General features: G+C 32.5%; 1 protein-coding gene across 6 annotated transcripts in view; it reads right to left on the bottom strand.

The window, feature by feature from the left end:
• Nucleotides 1-20604, bottom strand: part of GluClalpha (glycine receptor alpha 1) — a 141233-nt gene that overhangs the window by 16088 nt on the left and 104541 nt on the right. For all 6 annotated transcript variants that reach the window (XM_070642502.1, XM_070642507.1, XM_070642506.1 and 3 more), the window contains one exon: nucleotides 1649-1718. In XM_070642502.1, coding sequence (XP_070498603.1) covers nucleotides 1649-1718 — 70 coding nt within the window. The remainder of the gene's footprint in view (nucleotides 1-1648; nucleotides 1719-20604) is intronic.

The raw sequence follows: 20604 nt of genomic DNA, 5'->3' as shown, positions 1-20604 counted from the left end.
GTCATTTGTTCCCGATCGATACGCATTAAAATGCTGTCAACATGGCACTGAGCCAGCAGTTTCTTAAGAGCCAAGTAGCAGACAAATAATACTGCCTTCTATGCAACGTTGTGGCCACATTTAACTGTGTGTCGACCGGGCATGAAACACATGACAACATTTATTATCTATTTGAAATCCACATGAAGTTTGAAGATGTTTCTATATGAATTCCGTTGCTAAATTCAATCAGTTGCTCGGATTGCGAACTAAACTTCTAAAATTTACTAAAATTTCAACTAAAATCCAGAAACAAGCACAAAAAGACCTTCATACAACTGTTGTTTCGTATCAAATGTTCCACGATTATCATAATGAATCAAGTACCACAACTTTTCCACTAAAGAAAATATAAAGAAGATTTTTTCTTTTGTACTTTTATTCCTCATCATCGCAAGAGAGAAAAACTTTTTCTTACGTAACTGTTTCCTGTTTCTTTTTTTTTTCACCGATTTTGCTTCTTCTCTTATGAGTTCTTTACTTTTGAGTGCACTTTTTACTTGCTTCTTTCGCTCTTCTTATATGAGCAAAAATACATAGATGAAGGGAGAAATAAATGAGGTTGAGTATCAATCTACATGTGTAAAAGTTTTTATTTTACTACTTTTGTATGCATCTTTGTGCTTCAGTGATGTCGTAATTTTCTTTATTTTTTCATTTATTCACGACTTTTTTTTTAGAATGTTTGTTTTTGGAGGTTCTGGTTGGATAAGCATGGAATAGAGATTATAGTTTTTTAAGGCAGTTATATCGGAATTAGGTCATCTTGTGGACCAATCAATTTAATCATTCTGGACTAACCAAATTAGTCATGTAGAAGGCTTCTTAGTCTTTTCCAGTAAAAGCTTCTTTGTGGTGAATTTTTGGATCTTTTATTATTAGTCGTTCTAGTTAGTTTACGTCATTATCCCGAACAACAATACAGCTTTTGCTAAGGCACCGCTAAGTTGAAGTATTAACGGAAAGACGCGACCTTCATAGCGAAAAATGCGATTCGCAGCTTTATGTCGCTCCGGTATGTTACAAAATTCTGAAAATATGCTAGGCTGATGCCATAGAGTCCGAACCCGAGAACTCAGCTGTATCATGAGCATTCGTGTCACGCACTTAGCTAACAGAGCTATTAATTCACATTAACTTCTCCCTACACCCACCCTTGACATTAATCAATATCATTAACTCCATACCATGACCTTCAAAAACCATCAAAAATGCATTCCCAGAACCCCTAAAAAGCATTCTCCCCTCATAAAGTCACAAGACAGATGATAACTACGATATCATATTACAGATGAATAAATTGTTAAAAAATTCCCTATTTGTTGAAAGTAGCAAGCAAGAAGAACGTTTTTTTTATCACGACTTCATTTCAATTTCACTTCTTTTCACAGCTTTATCCTTTATATTTTATTATTTTTATGCTTTGTGCTTTCAAGTCGTTGAACAATGAAGATGAGTATATATGTGTGTGCGATACACAATGCCAAGAGGGTGGGGATATAAAAGTAAGGAGGTAGGTAGAGAGGATAAAAAGTGGAGGATTATTGTGACATGAAAAACAAAATCAGAGTAAATACAAGTTTTTATATACGTGTGTGTTGGTACTCACCTCCAATATCATCGAACTTAAGTCGTTCATCCAGCCATTGCTCTCGAAATGTTAGCTGTACGCTATATTCCTATTTATGTGATGACAAACATTTGATTTTGTACACAGATTTGATGATAATTTATTTCGACATTGGCAATGACGGTTGATGGTTGAGACATATTAACGATGGATGGATATGAAGAAGACACAGAGAATAAAAATCGATTAATAAATTTTATTTAAATTATTTAAATTTACAAAATAGCGCAGGAAATGAAGGTGAATAAAATTTGATACTCAGTGGATTTTACATCAATAATTGTCACGTTATTTATGGCACAAGCTCCATTATCTCGGATAGCCAATTTTCCATTAATTAATTTACTAATAGATTATTTTTAGATCATTAAAAAGGTTGAGTTTCATTACTCATAAATTGATGGGTTAATTAGCAGTGGAATCTATAAATAAAATCAACTAATTGTGAAACTTTGTGCTGCTGCTGTTGAGGACGAGATCGTATGTATGTGCGTAGGTTTATGAACTGATTTATAATCTCATTCATCATTATATTAAATAATGTAAGTAACTATGGAGGCTAAAGCTTGTAATTTTTTGCAACTTTGTTGCTTTATTTGTTGCAAATTTGACGTGGCATTAAATTGAATGTTGTTTTAGAACATTGACATAATGGCGCCGTGACGACGAGGCAGCATTACATTTGGGATCAACCTAATCGGCACAAATGATTCATGACAGCCAAGTGGTTGATACATGCTGTTTAAGACACAATTTTCATGTTAATTGCCATGAAAATTGCTAATTGAAGACCTAATTTGGCCGATCGGTCAACCATGAGAGGAAACAAGCTCGCTTATAGGTACCGTTGTGGTATTTGTGTGCCATGAAGACAAGCTCTTTGTCTATTAGTGATATTGACAGTCAGTAGACAAATTAGGTTGTTTTCACCCATTTGCTGCTAATTAGAAGTAAGCATCCTGCTGTCTTAGCACCGTTTCAGCATCATTTCAGTGTATGCTGATCAAGAAAATACTAATAATAATAAGCATATGAATCTAGAATTTTTTGCATATTTTTATTTGATTTTTATTCATTTTTGCCTATAGCAGAAGTAGGTTACCTCCTTCACTACGCATCTGATGCCTCTCAAGCATCACCAACTCCATGCATGAATTAGCAATAAAATATATTATACTACTAGATCTGATGGCAATAAAACATAAAAAAGTAAGATTCAAAGCTGTAAAAGCTTTTATGCAGACGGCAGTAAAAAAATATTTACTGTTTGTCTGCAGAACCTGACAAGATATCTATAAAAAAAAAAGTTTAATTACAAATCGAATTTCCCAGCTCTGCTTGTTATTTGTGATTTTTCTGAAGATTATTCTTTCAAAAGATACGTAGGATTTAGTCTGCTGAATGTTGGGATTATGGCTGTCATGGAGCTTAATAATTCGTCAGAAAATGTTGATGGCTTTTCGTCTGAATTAATGGAGATTTTACTTTATTTTTGAGTAAAAATTAATGAAAAATCCTATTTTTGGGGAGGTTTTTTGATGTCAAATCAAATGACTTGATTTTGAAGTTTATTTTAATGGATTGGATGTGGCAGGCTGGGAGTTTTTTGAGCCTGAGTTTGAAAATTGTGGAAAATTTCGATTTTTTGTGCTTTTTTGTATGACACAAGGGTCTACATATTATGGAGCCATCTGGAAGCCACATGGAGGTCGATGTCCATATGAACTGGATATGTCTTTCGCAAGGACTCCATATGACCTCCGCATGGACCATCCCTACCCTTTTGCGTCATTCGACAACATAAAATTTGACTTTATTATTGATGAAATTTCCAGCTGAGTTGATTTTCACTTTTCCTTTCAAATTTTTTGTTCCTTCATTTCCAGCTGAAAATAAGCAAGAGAGTAAAAAGTTATAAAAAAAAACTAGGAAAAACAAAAAAATTTTGCTATCTAAAAAGTTTATATTTTTTCTAAGAAACTTGAAAAATAATAAAGAAGAAAAATATTTGAGGTTATAAAAAAAGAGTAGATATGACTAGGAAATAAGACAAAAATTGAATGGAGATGAAAAACGCTGAGGAATGAGAAGAATAACAAAACTGATAAAATTATTTTTAAAGGCTTTTTTTTGTCGATTTTTTCAAATTTATTTGTGTTGTGGTGATGGACAAGGTTTGGGTAACTATCTGAGAATTGTACAAGATTCGCAGTTTTTTTATCCAGAAAATCGAGGAATTTCAATTTATGGACTTAAAAATTGTAAATTTTTTGTATGATTTTCTGATGAATGCCTAAACCTTGGATATGACTATAAATTTTAATTGGAGATTCTTAAAATAAGTCGTTCATTAGTAACGTCTAATATTGAACATTGAGTAGATTTTAGAGCTGTATATGCCATAAGAGACAATGAACCATCACGATACCATCCCAAGTGGACAGAAATACGTTATAATCAGTTGATGGCAAGTTAATGTCCAGCTTATGACTAATTCTAACGTGTATTTGCTCACTCAGGCATGTAAGCATGCTCATTATCTATTAAGGTAGCACCATGCAGTGGTTGATTCAGGGTTTGTTGGTCAAAACCATTCTAAACAGCTCAGAACCCCAACCAGTGCTTGAAATCGGCTTTTCAATACAAAATTCAAGTCAACATCGAACTTTGGCCTCTACAAGTTATATCCCCAATATTTTATAGTCCAAACATTTTTTTAAATTTAATTATGAGCTTTTCTGGTACAGAATTGACAACTTTAAACTATTTCATTTAATCAAACCAAATAACAAGAACCCCAAAGCTACCCACCCCCTGAACAAGGAAGTCTTATCATGTCAGAATGAAAAATTATCCATCAAACTTCTTATTATCTAAGTATAATTTTTCATTCTGCCTACTAAAACATTTTCAAGTTTGATATATTGCTGATTTTTCGATCTCTTCTGTTTGCTCATTGAATTTCTATATTTACTCAACAATTTTTTGCAGCTTATTTCGTAAGGATTTATGAAACATAAGAATAAGTCTATAAAATAAATATTTTTCAATCAATTCTTAAAAAAATACCTAAATATTCATATTGAGTAGATTATTTCCCAAAATAGACTTGCTGAACAAAGCTATAAATGGACATTCAAGCCTATTTCTGATGAATGAATAGACTTCAAGTGTTGAGGATGCCAGTGGGTCATGACTAAATTTAGAATTCTTACGAAATTATATCACGTGGAACTAAACTCAATCTACCATAAAAGTTACAGTGAACATTAATGACCTTCGGTCTCAAAATAAACATAAATTTCTCGGCTATAACATTTAACAGCAACCCAACATGTCAATTTTTATGAATTTTGGTCGCTTTTGTTGTTTTTGTCAAATTATTCGAATCCCCAATAAAAAATAAAGTTGTTCCTTTTTATTCCAGTTTTGATATAAAAATAACATAAAAGTCGATCCTTTACACTTAAATTTTGAAAAAACAATAAAAAGCCTTTATCCAATTGATGAATATTTTCAGGCCATTCACACAATGAATGTTAAGTTGTATCCCCAAAAGGATTTTGAGGATGTTGAGATACTTCAAGTGTGTGTATGGCCTAAATCTTTTGTCTTTTCTTCACTTTTGTCTAAAAATAGATACAAGTATGTTCATCAATGTCTTTTATCTCCATTCAATTAGCACTCTTGGAAAATTATTTGGCTATGTTGTAGTTTGAGTAGATTTTTTGTGAGATATCTAGCGGGAATTTAATTGAATTTAATGTTGTAGTTCAAGATATGATGGCCTAAAGGTAAAAGTCGTTCATGAATGATGTTTTTCAAATGCTTTAAGCAAACTCCAAGCTAAATTATATGAGCAAGTTTTGATAGCTTTTCTAGCAGCATAATGTAGTTGCTAAGACACCGCATTGATGGCAAAACGTGTAAATGCTCTGACTCATCGTGACGGCTGTTTTTGGGCCATTTTAAGGGCGAAAAATTAATTTTGCAGCATCGTGCACTTCAAGTCTACTTCTCGAGAAGACACAATGCGGTTAACCGCGGTTTTGGCCGTAAAATGGATCGAAATCAACCGTCATGACGTCGTCATAGCAATTTTACGTCGTATCCTTAATACAACGATGTGATATTGCGATGTGATATCTTTTTGCTGTAGCCTAAGCTCCACATGGAACATGATTATAGTAGATACCTTGATTTAGCAAACACATTGCGTTGTTCGGGCTAGAAACTAAATTTTCAAGTATCTCATTAGAACTAGCATTAGAGATAACAATTAGCACATCATAAACGAGCAACTCTTAATTAATGTACAGTTTGTCTTCTCGACCATTCCATATTCACGTCCAGAAATCTCACAAAAAAAAAATTACGCCCCAAAAATTGCCTCAAGAGACCAAAACCAAAAAAAAGTATCAAATTAAATTTAAAACTACATGCTTTAAAAATTAGGTCAATTATTAAGGATGTGGGAGAACTAAAAAAAATTTTTCCATGAGCAGAGAAACTTTATGTCCGAATTATTTTATTCTCTTTTTTTAAAAAAATGTTATCGTATGCTTTCTTATACTTCTTACTAGAAATGAAAAAAATATATACAGAACAAAAAGATAATCAATCAGATATGGACATACACAAGTTCAGCAATAAGTGTATTGACAGCATATTGACATAAAAAAAAGCTAAAGGCTATGTACAATTCATTGTACAGAATAAAAAAAAACAGCATATAAATCTACAGTCACAAGTATATTGTGCATGCAAGAGAAGAGAAATTTTTGAGTAAATATAAACAAAAGCTTCAATGGATGTTCCAATAAGAACAATATAATGCAGAAAAAGAATGGAAAAAAAATATATTGAACAATCAGTCATAATTTATCCAATATTATGTACATATGTACAAATGTTCTTCGCCCTTTTCAATTCAAATTTGACAAAAGGAAATGAAAAGCAAGCGAGGAACAATTGATAATATTTTATATCCTTTGAGGAATTTTGTCAGAACTTTTTTTTTTTTGTGATAAAAATAGAAAATTTGTTTGTTTTTATTCCCTTTTTAAGGAATATGTCAATATTTGTTGTCTTTTTGACAGAGTTCGGGATAGTTTTTGATATGTTGGAGATCATGTAAATTTTTAATATTTTGTATTTGAGTTTTTGGAGAGATTCCCAAATGTTTTGTCAGAATTTTCATAATACACAATTTGTCAATTTTATTTCAAAGTTATCGATTACTGTTAAGGAGCTGTTCACTGACTACGTTACGATTCTAAAATCAGCTTTTTCCCATCAGTCCATTTCTATAGTTGCGTTAGGTAATATGTGAACAACCCTTAGGAAAGTTGGGTATATTTACGTACATATAATTAGAATGTGAGTATAATGATATGTAATGATGGTCAATAAGGCGACACAAGCCCTAAAATATAAAGGGCAAGGTAGTATATATGAGCTATGTATGATGAACATGTTCACTAATATGACCATGCTCAATTAGATTCTTATACACATGAGTATGACATTTGGATGAACAGGAAAGCTTCATGAGGTATCTACTTGGAAGCTATCCGGAGCTTAGAGATTTAGAAGAGTCCGTTAGATATTTATGTAGCTTCCTATGTCTCCTTTTTGTCGTTTGGATAAGTTGGTCACAAACTGTAAATAATTCTTATTTTAATAAGGCACATGGAGTAGTAAAGGCAAAAAATTCGTCCCTTTTCCAGCATGAGTCTAGCTTGAAGCCAAATTTTGATGATTCTGGATTTAAGCCAGAATCTCGACAGCAATTTGTTGACTTGCCGTATTACCTTCAAAGATGAAGTAGACTCACTTGATGACTCGCATTGAAGGAATCAGCAGAATTACTAAGAACAGCAAAACTTGATACACCAAAGCTTGACTAAAAACCCAAAACAATTTCCCATCCTAAAGCTCTCTCTGACAAAATTCAACTAAGGATGAAAAGTCTTTATCTAAAATTTTTCAAATGAAATCTTAAGAACATGCGGCAAATAGACTCCTCATATCTACATTTTATATGTAGCAAGAAGAAGAACATATCATTCAATCTAATCAATTTTCAAGAACAATCAAAAGCAATAAAAGAAATGTCAGGCTTTTCTAGCTATATTTTGATAAAGAGAAATAAATTGAGAAGATAGAAAATAAGAGAATGAATAAGAGAGAGTAATGTACGTAACGGCAACGAAGACTAGCAAAAATGGAAGGTCTATTTTAGTCTTATATATGCTCATATTGATTTCAAATTGGAATCGAAAGAAACGGCAAGAAGAAAGAAGAGAAATTGCTTTTGAATGCAAAAACGTTTTGTTGATAACGAAAAAGGAATAAGAGAATCGTATGGCGGAATAAGTAGGTATGCTTATTGGAAGTACTTTTAAAATCAATTTGAATATTTTTTTTATTTTCATTCTTTTGATGTATAACAAAGTGACTTTTGTCAAGGTTAGTGCCGCCACTTGTACATCCTTTTGTTCTTTTTATGTTGTTCCTTCATTGTTTTAGTTGCTATTTACTTCTGTATTGTGTTGAGGGTTATCACACTTTCACAATTCAATTGAAAATGAGAATTGACACAATTATGGGAAAGTGTCAGAGTCCTTGATGAAGAGGGTTTTGTGGATATTTTTGGACTTGATTTTGAAATTGTCATTCAATTGATGAAGTTCAATTTTTGTAGAGCTTTACTGATCGTCAGAAGTTATTTATGGCAGCCAGGGTTGGTGATCGGGGAATTGAGGGAGCCGTTACCGTCTTAGTGTTCCCTGTTACCACTAAAGGTACCGCAGGTGACCCAAACTCTGCCCAAACATTCAATTTTCATGTTAACGACCATAAAACGCCACCTATCCGGCACTTCTCTGCCATGAATAATACGTTCTGAGCGGGAATTTGAATGCACTGCAGCATGAATTCAAGCACAACAGAGCAATTAAATGCTCAATTTTAAACTCATATTTCCAATATAAAAATGAAATTCACAAGAACAAAATTAGAAAATTCTTCATAATCAATTTGAAAAATCATTCAAAAATTGAATTTTCTTCACGAATATTTCCAATTAACTCTGAAAGAAAAGCTTTCGAATGCTGATGAAGATTTAAAAATAAAATTTGAATCATATTTTCAGAATCCATAAAATTCATTTTTAAAAAGAAATGTTTTTGCATGACTTCAGATCCCGAGTGACACAAATGAAGGAGACTTTGAGGCTGCCACATGACTGTTGGATGACATCCAAATGGAAGCGGATTCCTTATGGGCATGGTCTGAGCTCTGACTTGCTGGTCTGAATTCTGAAGTCAATCGATGCTCATTATTCAGAGTTCGAAGTAAAAAAACTTGAAGTTCACGCGACTCGACACACTTGAAGTAGACGCGACTCGACTTCGAGTTTCTTACTTTCACTTGACTGTCACAACAATTTCCATGAGCTTCTCGGAGACAATTTCACCGTGTCAACGTAAAATTCATCTTTGAAGTTTTGACGAGATTCAAATTTATTCACGTGGAATGAAAATTAATGAATTCTGTTCTTGGAAATAATTTGAAGGCATTCTGAAGAAAAGTTAGCAAGAATAATGCTGATTGAATTCTTTTGAGACATTTTTAAAAATGAAATATCTTAAAAAAATGAAAATTCCATTCTGAAGAATTTATTAAAAAGTAATTCAAGGTTCAATTTGAAAGTTTGTAACTTTTGTGGATTCATTTTACTGCTCAAGGAGGACCAACTTTTCAGACAGTTGCCATTTTTACTGTGCTTTTCATAAAAAAGATAGTCAAACATGAAGCTTTAGAAAATTTACATTTCTTTTGATCTTTAAAAATATCAAATCTGATGATTTTTATTCATGCAAATCAAGCAACTTCTATTCACAAGTGACTCTCAAATCCCCAAAAACTTGACTTCATAATTGAATGTACAAAAATTTACGACAAGTCAAATTTGAATTTAGAAATCCACAATTGTCAGTTAAAGTCTTAAAAAAACTATTTCCATAAAAAAATAACAGAAATCCTTAAATAAGCGTTATTTGCTAAATGCTCACAATGATAAGCAAGATATCCTCAAAATTTGCATTCCATTTGCGATTCTCTCTTCTCATTTCGGTGCTTTTTCTTTTTTTCATTTCCATTTGATTCAATGCACATCTCATAAACTTTGTGTTTAGTTCTTTATTATATTTTGCTGTTTCTTCTTTTAACCATTTTTGAGTGTAAAAGAATCGGGGTATGAGGTTGTGTGCATTGGAGCAAGGGGTGTGCACTCGAATAGGGGTGCACACTGTGGCAGGGGTCTGCACAAGAATAGGGGTGGGCACTACAGCAGGGGTATGCACTTGGACAGGGTGTTTTTCAGGTTTTTGTTGATAAATTCTCAATTTACTAAGGATTTTTGAGAATTTTCTAATATTATCCAACTGATAGGAGGGTATGTTGAAGTTGCGGTGCGGTGATGATGCACCCTCCTCCCACCAATCCCTAAGGCGTGGGAGACTTTTAAAGAAGATCCCCTAACTACATATTAGACTGGAATAGCATGAATAAGGTAAATATTAAATTGAGCATACTTTTGAATATTACCCAAGTTCATCCCGCCCTCACCCATCACCCCCTGAGTCGATTGCTGGGGGAAGGTTCCTACAGGAAGTACCCCTACTCCATCCATGACTAAAACACCAACAGAAAAAGCAAGAAGAAACACACAACCGAAAAAATTTCGAAACGTGCTTGACAGACAAAGATGTGAGCAAATAAAGGAACTGAAAAAAAAAAGTTTCGTCTTTCCATTCTGCTTAAATCTTCTCGCCTCTCAGTTCTATATATATTTTTTTAACACAACATTTTCTCTCTTCATTTTAGTTCAGTGAATAACTTATTTCATGAGTTTCTTTCATTTTTCGTCCAGTTCTTATCTGGCTGTTTGTATGTGGCCACAATGGCAAATTTCCAAAACTATATATGTATATCATGTGTGTGCCTTGTGAATCCATATCAAATATTAAACATTTCCTTAGTTCCTTGTGTCGGAACTATTCCTTATTGATTGAATTGATTGTTGAATTAATAATAGAATATTTTTAAGCCCCACAGCAGGAACTGTTTTTTTCATCTCCTTTTTATCTATTGCTAGTTCTTGCTATTTCGAAATTTTTTATTTTCGACATTTTTCCTCATATATTTCATACAAAAGTGAAATAAATTGAAAAATTAAATAAAGTGAAAAAATTGCAGCTTCAACTATTAACTGCTGTTGCTGATTCTGCTGATTGCCTTCACAAAATATATCGGTAGAGGAGAAAATTGTGTGATAATTCAGTTATATGTGCATTCAGAGTTGTTGGCTTGTGATGTTGGTGGATGTGCACTATGCGGATATCCAGGGGTGTAGTCAGAAGCAGAGGTTGATGTCAACTCGAATTTTATATGGAATCGAGTGGACATGAGTCGACTTTTCCATACAAAATTGTAGTCAACTTCGAACCATGCCCAGAAATTGAAGTTCTTCATCCCAAATACCCCCCTGAGGATATCCATAAAAGGTAAAAATTTCCTGTCAAATACCGACAATTTATGATGCCCATTAAGGATTTATATTCGAATATTTTAATTGGCATATTAGAAAATATTATTCAAGCCTTTTTTTTCTATTGTGCCTGGAAACAATTAACAACTTTTATGACACAATAATTAAGCAAATCCTGAATCGGTTTTAGCCATAAAATTATTTAGGAAAGTTTTGAATGTCGTGACTAATTTTTTTATTAATTTATGACTATGGATTCTTTTTGAGTTCACAATTTAATTGACAATAAAAAACATCATAAATTGAAAGTGTATGGTTAAAGGATTTTATGGCCTTTTTTGGAAAAATATTAATGGAGTTACAAGCTGATAGGCTTAATGGTGTAAAGGAGCGATTGAAAAATGCCACCTGAAAGGCATACAATTTAGAGAAATGTGACCTCAGATCAACATGAAAATGGCTTGATGCTGGACTTGCTATAGTTGGGTACGGTGAAATCCGTTCTTACGCTAAAGTTAGGCCGATCTTAGGTCACGTTTCTTCTACTTTTTACGCTGTGTACATTTTAAGTAAACGTGCCGAGCTACAAATTACAGCTTCCAGGGTATTGTCAAGCCATTGCGTTGATGACAAGATGCTAATGTGTCCTGAAGACATCTAAAAGGGTGTTTTCGGCCTAAAATCGATAAAAGGCAGCAAAAACTTAGGATTCAGCTATTGAACAGCAAATTTTGGCAGCAGTTTAGGTCAGCTTTGGACAGAATCAGCAGCAAAACTCGACAAAGAATCATGATAACAGAACCCATAAAGAAAGAATGCCTTTTTGTAGAAAGTGTGCCTTGTAAGAAACTTGAAATATTATGACAAGTTCCACCAATGGCTGACTAATCGAAGCATGTCCAACACGGGTACTATAATCATGTTCTTCAAATTCAGTAAGTTGCCATATTTCTACATAAGTCACCCAATTTTATTCATAGCTTCACACAAGTCAAAAAATCACTTCCCCACCAGAAAATCACATCTGGCACATCCAACAACTCTTATTGCATAATTTTTCAGTCAACGATAATTTTCAAGATGCATGTTTAGATTTTCAATTTACAGAAATTTTCTATCATCATCGAATGAAAGATGAAGATATCGAGAGTAAGCATATAAAATAGAGTTTTTTTGATATTAAATTAAATTAGAATATAAAATAAGGGAAAGGAAGAGAAGAAATGTACATGGAATAAAATTGAGAAATAACATAAAGCAAACATAAAAGAGCATATAACATAAAATAAATTAATTTATAGTGTATTTTTTGTATATACAATGTTATCACACCCATCTGGATGTTATAGAGTGTGCTTGTTAAGTTTTTTCAATATTATGTACAATAGATTTAAATATTATTAAATAATTTGTTTATCGAATAGATCTTCTTAGTGCTTAAACTTATGTACACACATTGTAAGCATTTTATTTATACGTTCCATTAAAAAATAGAAATGAGCTCATTTAAGCGTACATTCGAGATAGACGATAGACAAGCGAGTGAGAATGTTTGATAAAATATTTACAAGATGCATGTCTGCTTCACTTCCGTATGGTGCTTTTTATTGGAAGTTTTTGTCAAACATGAGAAAATTGTTGATTTTGTTCAAAATTGACTTCCGTGTTGTGTATGTGGAAGTCTTTTATGGTGAATAAATTTAAAGCTTTTATTTGTGATTTTGTAGAGATAGTAAGGAGAATGTTGAAGCTATTTATTAAAAATCTGCAATAGTAGGTGACATAAGGTTTACAAAATTGAGTATTTTTACTTGATTTTTTTTGTGGATGGATAGGTTCGATTCCTTAATAATTATGGGAATCATATAAGGTATTAAGGTTTACATTTACAGAACAACATCAATAAAATCTCAAACGACTCATCATGACAATGATGCTATAAAATGCATCCTTCGTTAATCATGAACGTAAAAAATAGTCTTTTGTGTTGGGAAGTATGGTTTTGTATTGATCGTGAAGCTTGACAACCGTCCCTACGTCCCATTGACTCTTGTTCGGATGTCTTAGCTATCGTTTGCAAACCCCATTGTCATGATGTGTCGCTCAAAATTATAGATTCTCAACAAAATTCAGGATTGGCCAGAAATTGCAGGCCTGCATTCTTGGAAGAACTATAATGTACAGTCGAAAAATGTATACCTGCAGTTCCTTGGCCGAACCCTAATAAAATTATATAAAATGTGAAAATTCAGTAGTGCATATGGAAGTCGTCCTTGGTAAAATAAACTGAAGCATCCATAACATTAGACTCGAACTTGATTAGACCTGAATTAGCTATTTGAGGTATCAGCATGCTAGCTGGATGTATAGCCACTTTAAAACAAACTGTGTCACTTAACGAAGATTCCAAAAATTATCTCACTGACATCCAAAAATACAAAATTTTAATTTTCATAAATAAAATTCAGCTTAGCCTTAAACGTTCGAGTCAATAAAGACATCAACATCAAGCTGTATAAACAAATCACTTCCAAAATCCCTGAAGCTACCACCCCAAAAAAATATTAAAACATTCTCAAAAACTCTTCACCGACTGTAAATATTTAATTCTTATCCCCGAAAAATCCCTCTTAAAAGTTCATCATGATTAAAATGTCATGAAAAAGGTGACAAAAGTTTCATAAAACTTAAACACTGGTAACTTTCCTTTTTGGAAGTTCGTCTCAGTTTTAATGTCTAAATGTGTATGCTTTTGTGAGAATTTTAAGTATCGCAAGAGGCAAGATAATGTCTAATTTTTTGAAAAATTCATGTTAATCTCCAAGCACTTTATAATCCTTCATATTTTGTCTCACTTTCTTTCAATAAAGCACTGGCACGTGTAGTGGATTTTACTTTGAAAATGGAGTTTATTGTCTCTCAATTACAAAAAAAGTTCTTTATTGTTTGCTAAAGTTTGAAGATAAATGAGCTGTATGTACATAAAGCATTATAATTCCTATTTTTATGTTTTTTCATATAGTTCGGATATATACGTCTACGGAAGGGGATGAAAAGCTTACAAAATACATTTTGAAAGCATGAAATTCTATATCCATGTATGGATAATATATTAAGTATATATTCGTGAGTATCATGATGTTTATAGTAAAAGTTTTACTCTCAAAACTTATATTACAACTTTTTTTGTTACATACATAAGTCGGGAAATTTATTCCGCGAATGGAAGAAGACATGGGAGCATGTATGAAAATAAGCAAATAAGGATGATGGAATTTGAATTTGAATTGATGAAATTTGAAATTTTGGTACAATTTAGAAATATTTTTGAGCGACTTTTGTGAAATTTTAGTAAAAAACATTGGAAATTGAATATTTTTGAAGGACACTAAGCTTTGTCATAGACCAGCAAAGCATATAGCGACCGATAAAGCTTCTCCAAGCCTGCGTGACTTTGGTTCTAAATCCAGATTCAATAAAATCCAGCTTCAGACCAGAGTGAAGTCGACCTGGGCCAGATTTTCGGCAATTTCTACAAAGTGTGCCTTTCATGTGCCATCCGTGTGTCGTGTGTGAGTCTAAGTGTTGAAAATTTAAATTAGTTGCCATAGAAAATGCCCCAACTTAAGCGAAAAATCATTGCTAGTCAAAAATTGAAGTTAAATCAGTCATCAAGGCATTTTTAAGTTATGTTAAAGCTATGCCTTTAGCTAAATAATGAAATTAGAAGTGTAGTGCTCCGAGAAATGTGCCAAAACGGCTAATATGTCCTTAAGATAGGTACAATTGAGGTAAAAGATCCTTCAAATTTAATTAAAAACAGACAATAATCCAATCTCATTTAAAGAATGCTCCTCAAAAAAAAGAAGAAATACTCAGAATAAAGGATGGAGAAAAATGCTTAAAAAGACTTTGAAAAATGAACAACAATATTATTTTTAGAGAAAATTTTTCTTTTCCTTTATGCTGTCTTCGTAATCACGAAAAAATTTTTTTGTATTTCTTTTCAAGATTTAAGAGAAATTATTTTAATTACAAACAATTCTTTATAAGCCAATGCACCTGCGATTTTCCACAATTAATTATAAATGAATGAAAGATATTTTTCACTTTTAAAAAAGCTGGCAAAACAGCGTGGATGGGGAAAAAAAGAAAAAGCTTGTTCTTCTTCTTATCCACGTCTGTATATTTATGATGATTTTAGTGTTGAGGAAGAGAAATGATGATGACGACTGGCATGCTATCATCTCTCTCTCTCTCTTTTCATGTTTTTTCTTCATTATTTTTTAATGCAAAAAAATATATAAAGCTGTTCTGTAAATATTATGCGAATAATCGTGACAGAATACATGAAGATAAATTAATTAATTAATAAATTTGTCAGTAAGCAATTTATCAATTGATTTATTGCTGTTTTTTTGTGGCTGTTTCTTCTGCTTCTTTTATGTACCGAGGCGTTCGCATGATATGTTGAAAAAGTGAATAATTAAGTGACATAAATTAAGAGGTAGTCAACATGAATTGAATGATGTGAATTATTGACAACTGTCTTTTATCGTGTTTTAAAAAATTATGTAAATTAAAATTACACGATGTATATTGACGGTGAATGATATATTTTTGACAATTATCGATGTATGGCTGCAAGGTGTAATGTTGTAAGTGGGATATTTGGTGATTTTTTACATGGAATGCTACATTTAGCATCTGATGTAAAAGCTTTGATTTATATTGAGTTTAACTAAACCTGGCAGCGCAGGTGTTGCTTATCAGAAGACCAAATACCTATTTCTGAGATTGACACAGGTTTGACAATGTCAAAAACTTTTACTATGCAGTTAGGTGCCCAACAATTCTACCTAATAGAGGCAAATAATGATAAACAGATAGGATTTGTAGTATATACAACTAGAAATCATCTGGACAAGCTGTCAAGATGTCAACTTCATTTGTGCCTTTAGTCAAAAGCTTAGGAACCCTCCCTGGTGGATCATGCTTCGATCAGTCGGTCGGATATCTCGTCAGAAACTAGACATTTGCAGAATTGAAATGCCAAGCTTTTATAACAAGTAATGACCAGATATGAAGTCAACAAGATGCAGTATGTTCCATTCTATGATAATTCCCTAATCCATAAACATCCCTAGATCTGAACCCAAACAGCACAATGTCAAAATCAGTTGACACGGCGCTTTTTGGACAATTTTGGGTCTTACCGTCAATACTGCGACGTACCATTGTTCTAACAAATGCTGATAATTGCTCTAACTTTTAGCACAGATCTACACAGATCTACACAGATTTTCTGGCCACAGTTCTAGTTTCTTGTTAGATAAAATTTGTCACATGTTATTGAAAAAAAAACATTAACATAACCTAAATGACAGCCCAAAAAAAATCCACGACCACTAAATTCATGTCAATCCCTCATTCACAACATTAAACATTGAAGGAAAGGCATAAAGATGATTACAAATTATTCACAATCAATATAAACTGATAATAAATCAAAACGATAATTACAATACATGTATAAACCAACAGCTATGTATTATGAAACATCGATATAATGATGAAGATAATAATAATGATTATATTTGTTGTTGTTGTTGTGGATGATGAGGACAAAAAAAAGGATACAAGTAGGAAGGGCAAGAAAAATTCGTTGTTTTTATCGTAAAATTAAATTATCTATGGTTCATTATTAATAAAAAAGAGAATAATATGCATAAATGCCATTGCTATACGCAACATGATTGAATGTTATTGATAAAACTCTTCTGTATCTTCCGGGGATTTCGGGTAAGAAAACTTTTATACAAAAAATTATTGCTAAAAGAATTTCCAATCAATCAAATGCCGTCAGTGATAATTAATGAAGGAAAAAATGATACAAATGTTACTGAACATTACTGGGTGTGTATTAATAATATTTCTGTGGGGGTTGTTTTGGAGCTGCAGCGTGGTGGATATTTTTAGAAGGATACGTAATGTGTTACGATGGTTTTGTGAGGTCTGAATGAGAGTGACCTATAACAGGACTCAGGTGTGAATCGTGAAAGAGGTTGGGGTTGAACTTGATCCGTTTCTGGAAGCTTAATGTCGACTTGAATCTTATGTCGTGTTGACTTTTAAATACAAAATTATTGATTTTCGTGTTAGTTTCGGATCTTTAAGTGCTAGGACGTATTTAGGGATCAAATACGCATACCTAAGCATCTGCTTGAGCATTGTCAATTTCACTTTTGAAGGCTAGACAAGAGTTTTAACATCCAAAACACCCTGTCCTTACTTTTTCTTCCTTAACTAGGGTTCTTAAGGCTGAATATAATTTTGACAATATTTGACTACCTAAAAGTTGAATCAACTGTCTTTTTCAGCAAACATACGTACAAACTACGTTGATCTTATAGATCCTGAACATATCAAATGCCATTCAAATGCCATCCTAAGACAGCACCTGAAACTGTCTCTAATCAGCTAATTCTAGCCTTCTCATATAGCGCATAACCTCACATAATCAACTCCAATCCCCACAAAATCATCTCAAACAACATCCAATGACAATGCTACTGATTACTACAATAATGAAAAGTTATATTTACGTAAGAGATTCTCTTCTTTTTGATTCAAAGCAATTTCATGAACAGCACATTATGAATAAGAAATTTACTTCTTTTGAATTTTCGCTTCGATTACGTTAAATCATAAATTTACTCACAGCACAGAGAAAGCAACTTTGTAGAAAAATTAAAAGAATAAAAGGGAATGAATTCTGCGTGACTGTCGATAAATGCCTTTTTTTTTTGTGAGTTAAGCTACATATATTTATGTGAAAAGGAAAAGAAAACATAACTCATTGAAAACAGCATGACGACACTTAAATAAAAGTTGAATTAATATGAACATGAACTCTTATATAAGATGAGAGGAATACGTAATGGGTTTTGAGTCAATTATAATTTCTGGTTAGAGGTGCAATTAGGGGTAACCTCAAATATTTTGGGAATTTTTCTTAGAATAATTTCAAATTAAAGTATTAATTCACCACGAACCCAACAACACCCCAAATTATGAAATATTTATGAGACTGTGTCTGTAATCTTGTTAAAAAGTTGACGCTATGACATTAAAGTTCTTCCTCCAAGACATGTCGCACATATATATTCCCTTGTACATTTATATTTTTTTCCTTTTTTTTATTTTTATTGAAAGCGATAAATGAAGAGGAAAGCAATGAACGTCAATGACTGTGTGTGCGTTTATGTGATTGTTAATGGGCATCAGTGCAGAATGAAACAAAGTTAGCAAAATTATTGAAGTAATTTTGTTGTTGAAACGTTGAATTGAAGTTTAACGGATTTTTGAAATTCAAAAACTAGCGAGAAAATTTTCATCCAATTCGAAAAGTTTTTTGCATTTCAAATGACTTTGTGCATCTACATTCTAACCTCAATCAGGTAGAAGACACAGAAAAAATTAGCAAAAATCGGATACAAGCAATTCCAGATCAAAATCTTTGTTCCTTTCTTAGAAAATCTCAAAAAAATCCTCATTGATATTCCCAAAATGACACCAAAAAGCACATTCACTCCAACATCAAACGTTCAAAAAATATTTTTATGAACTTTATGTTTATTTTCACTCGACGTAAATGCAATCAACGTTAACAATCGTTGTCATCGTTATACATATATATTTTTTCTGGTGATGTGAAAAAAATTCAATTTTTTTTTTATTCGAGGGTTTCGCAATTTTGAAGCACATTTTTACACAACTTGGAACAGCTTTTTGAAAATAAAAAGTCTGGATTTATTGCTTGATTTTTATTAAAGCAGAGGCAAATAACAACCTGATGATTGATTGACATGAAATTGGATGTGAATTTCCAGGAATTTAATGTGGCTTGGCAATTTCTGATTTTTCAACGGTGTTTCCACGTGTTTTGAGATTTACAAGAAGCTTGTCCCGAAAAGTATCTCCATCATTGCGTTGGCAGTAAGACAGCAACATATGGCTGATATCAGTCCAATTTCTTGGCATCAAATGAAATCCACCGCATCGTGCTGTTCGGGCAAGTAACTTCAAATATGAACTATAGTTCCAGTTTGATCCCTTCCAAGAACATAAATCTATTAACCTTAAAAGTAACACAAATCTACCCAATTTTATTAAATTCCAAGAAGGTCACGATATGAAGTCTATATAAGAACAAGATAAAAGGGGATATATAGGCAACAGTTGAATTGACTTTGATTGCTACAAACAGTTGCCATGCTAACATATAGACACAAGATTAATAAAAAAATTTTGAAGCATGTAGAGCAATAGGACCGAAGTAAAATTTTGAATATTGAAGAACTTATTTTTGGAAATTATTTGATTAAGGCTTCAAAACTTACTTTATTGTTGGGTATATATTTTATAAGTTGATTGGCACATGTTTGAGTGGTTTCTAAGCGGCTGTTGAAAGATCAGCATGTGAGTGGGATGTTGTGGACTTTTTTTTGTTTGTGAAATGTTAAAAAGTCAATTTTTTATTATTTTGAGGCTGTTACTTTGGGCTTTTAAGGAATTTAATTTTTAATGATGTATTTCAAGGATATTTTTAAGGATTTAAACTTAAATTGAATTATCTGGAATCAACTTTGATGTTGGATATTATAAGTATATCAATTATGTATCCTCAAGTCTTTCTGGGTATACTAAGTCACTCAAAAGAGTCTAAGGGTTAGGCTTTTCATCACTATTTGATTAAGCTAAGGATCAAAGGTCGTTACTATAGTGAAAATTTTCAATAATTTACTAAATATTCAGCACAACAACCTTCAAACAAAATTTAGTAAAAGTCAATGAATCTCTGAGAGCTTTTGTGACATTTTAATAAACAAAACCAAATTGCGCATTCTTTTAGGTTTCTTGGAATTGCTCTTATGTGAAGTAATGTGAAAGAACAAGAAAGTAATGAAGGTTGAGAGCAAGTTGAAAGGTTAGGAACATCGTTCAGTAGTGTAGTTAGAAGTTTTGGGTATATTTTAAGGTATTTTAGTCATTTTTGTCGGTAACTCGAGTAGCACATTGCTAGGAATTCTGAAAATTGGGTCAAAATTAGCTACCATGGTGTTGACTTGGCAATTTCGCTTCTTACCGTTAATACGGAGATGTCAAAGTGCCCTAGTGAATATGTTGCACTACTTGGGTAAATTACTAGAGGCAAGCAGCTAAACAGAGTCACTGGGGTATTGCTACATCCTCATTTTAACTGTTAAACCTGAAGGTGCCCTGAAAACTTCATGACAACTACTTTTGGTTCCAATTTAAGCTTATAATAGAATTTTGATGCAAGTTTCCATTCAAATACCCTACCTACCAGCTACGC

Source organism: Chironomus tepperi, unplaced genomic scaffold, assembly GCF_022539635.2.
Source record: "Chironomus tepperi strain 1889 unplaced genomic scaffold, CSIRO-AGI_Ctep_v1 contig_298, whole genome shotgun sequence".
NCBI lineage: Eukaryota > Metazoa > Arthropoda > Insecta > Diptera > Chironomidae > Chironomus > Chironomus tepperi.
This window is presented reverse-complemented; position numbering and strand designations above follow the sequence as displayed.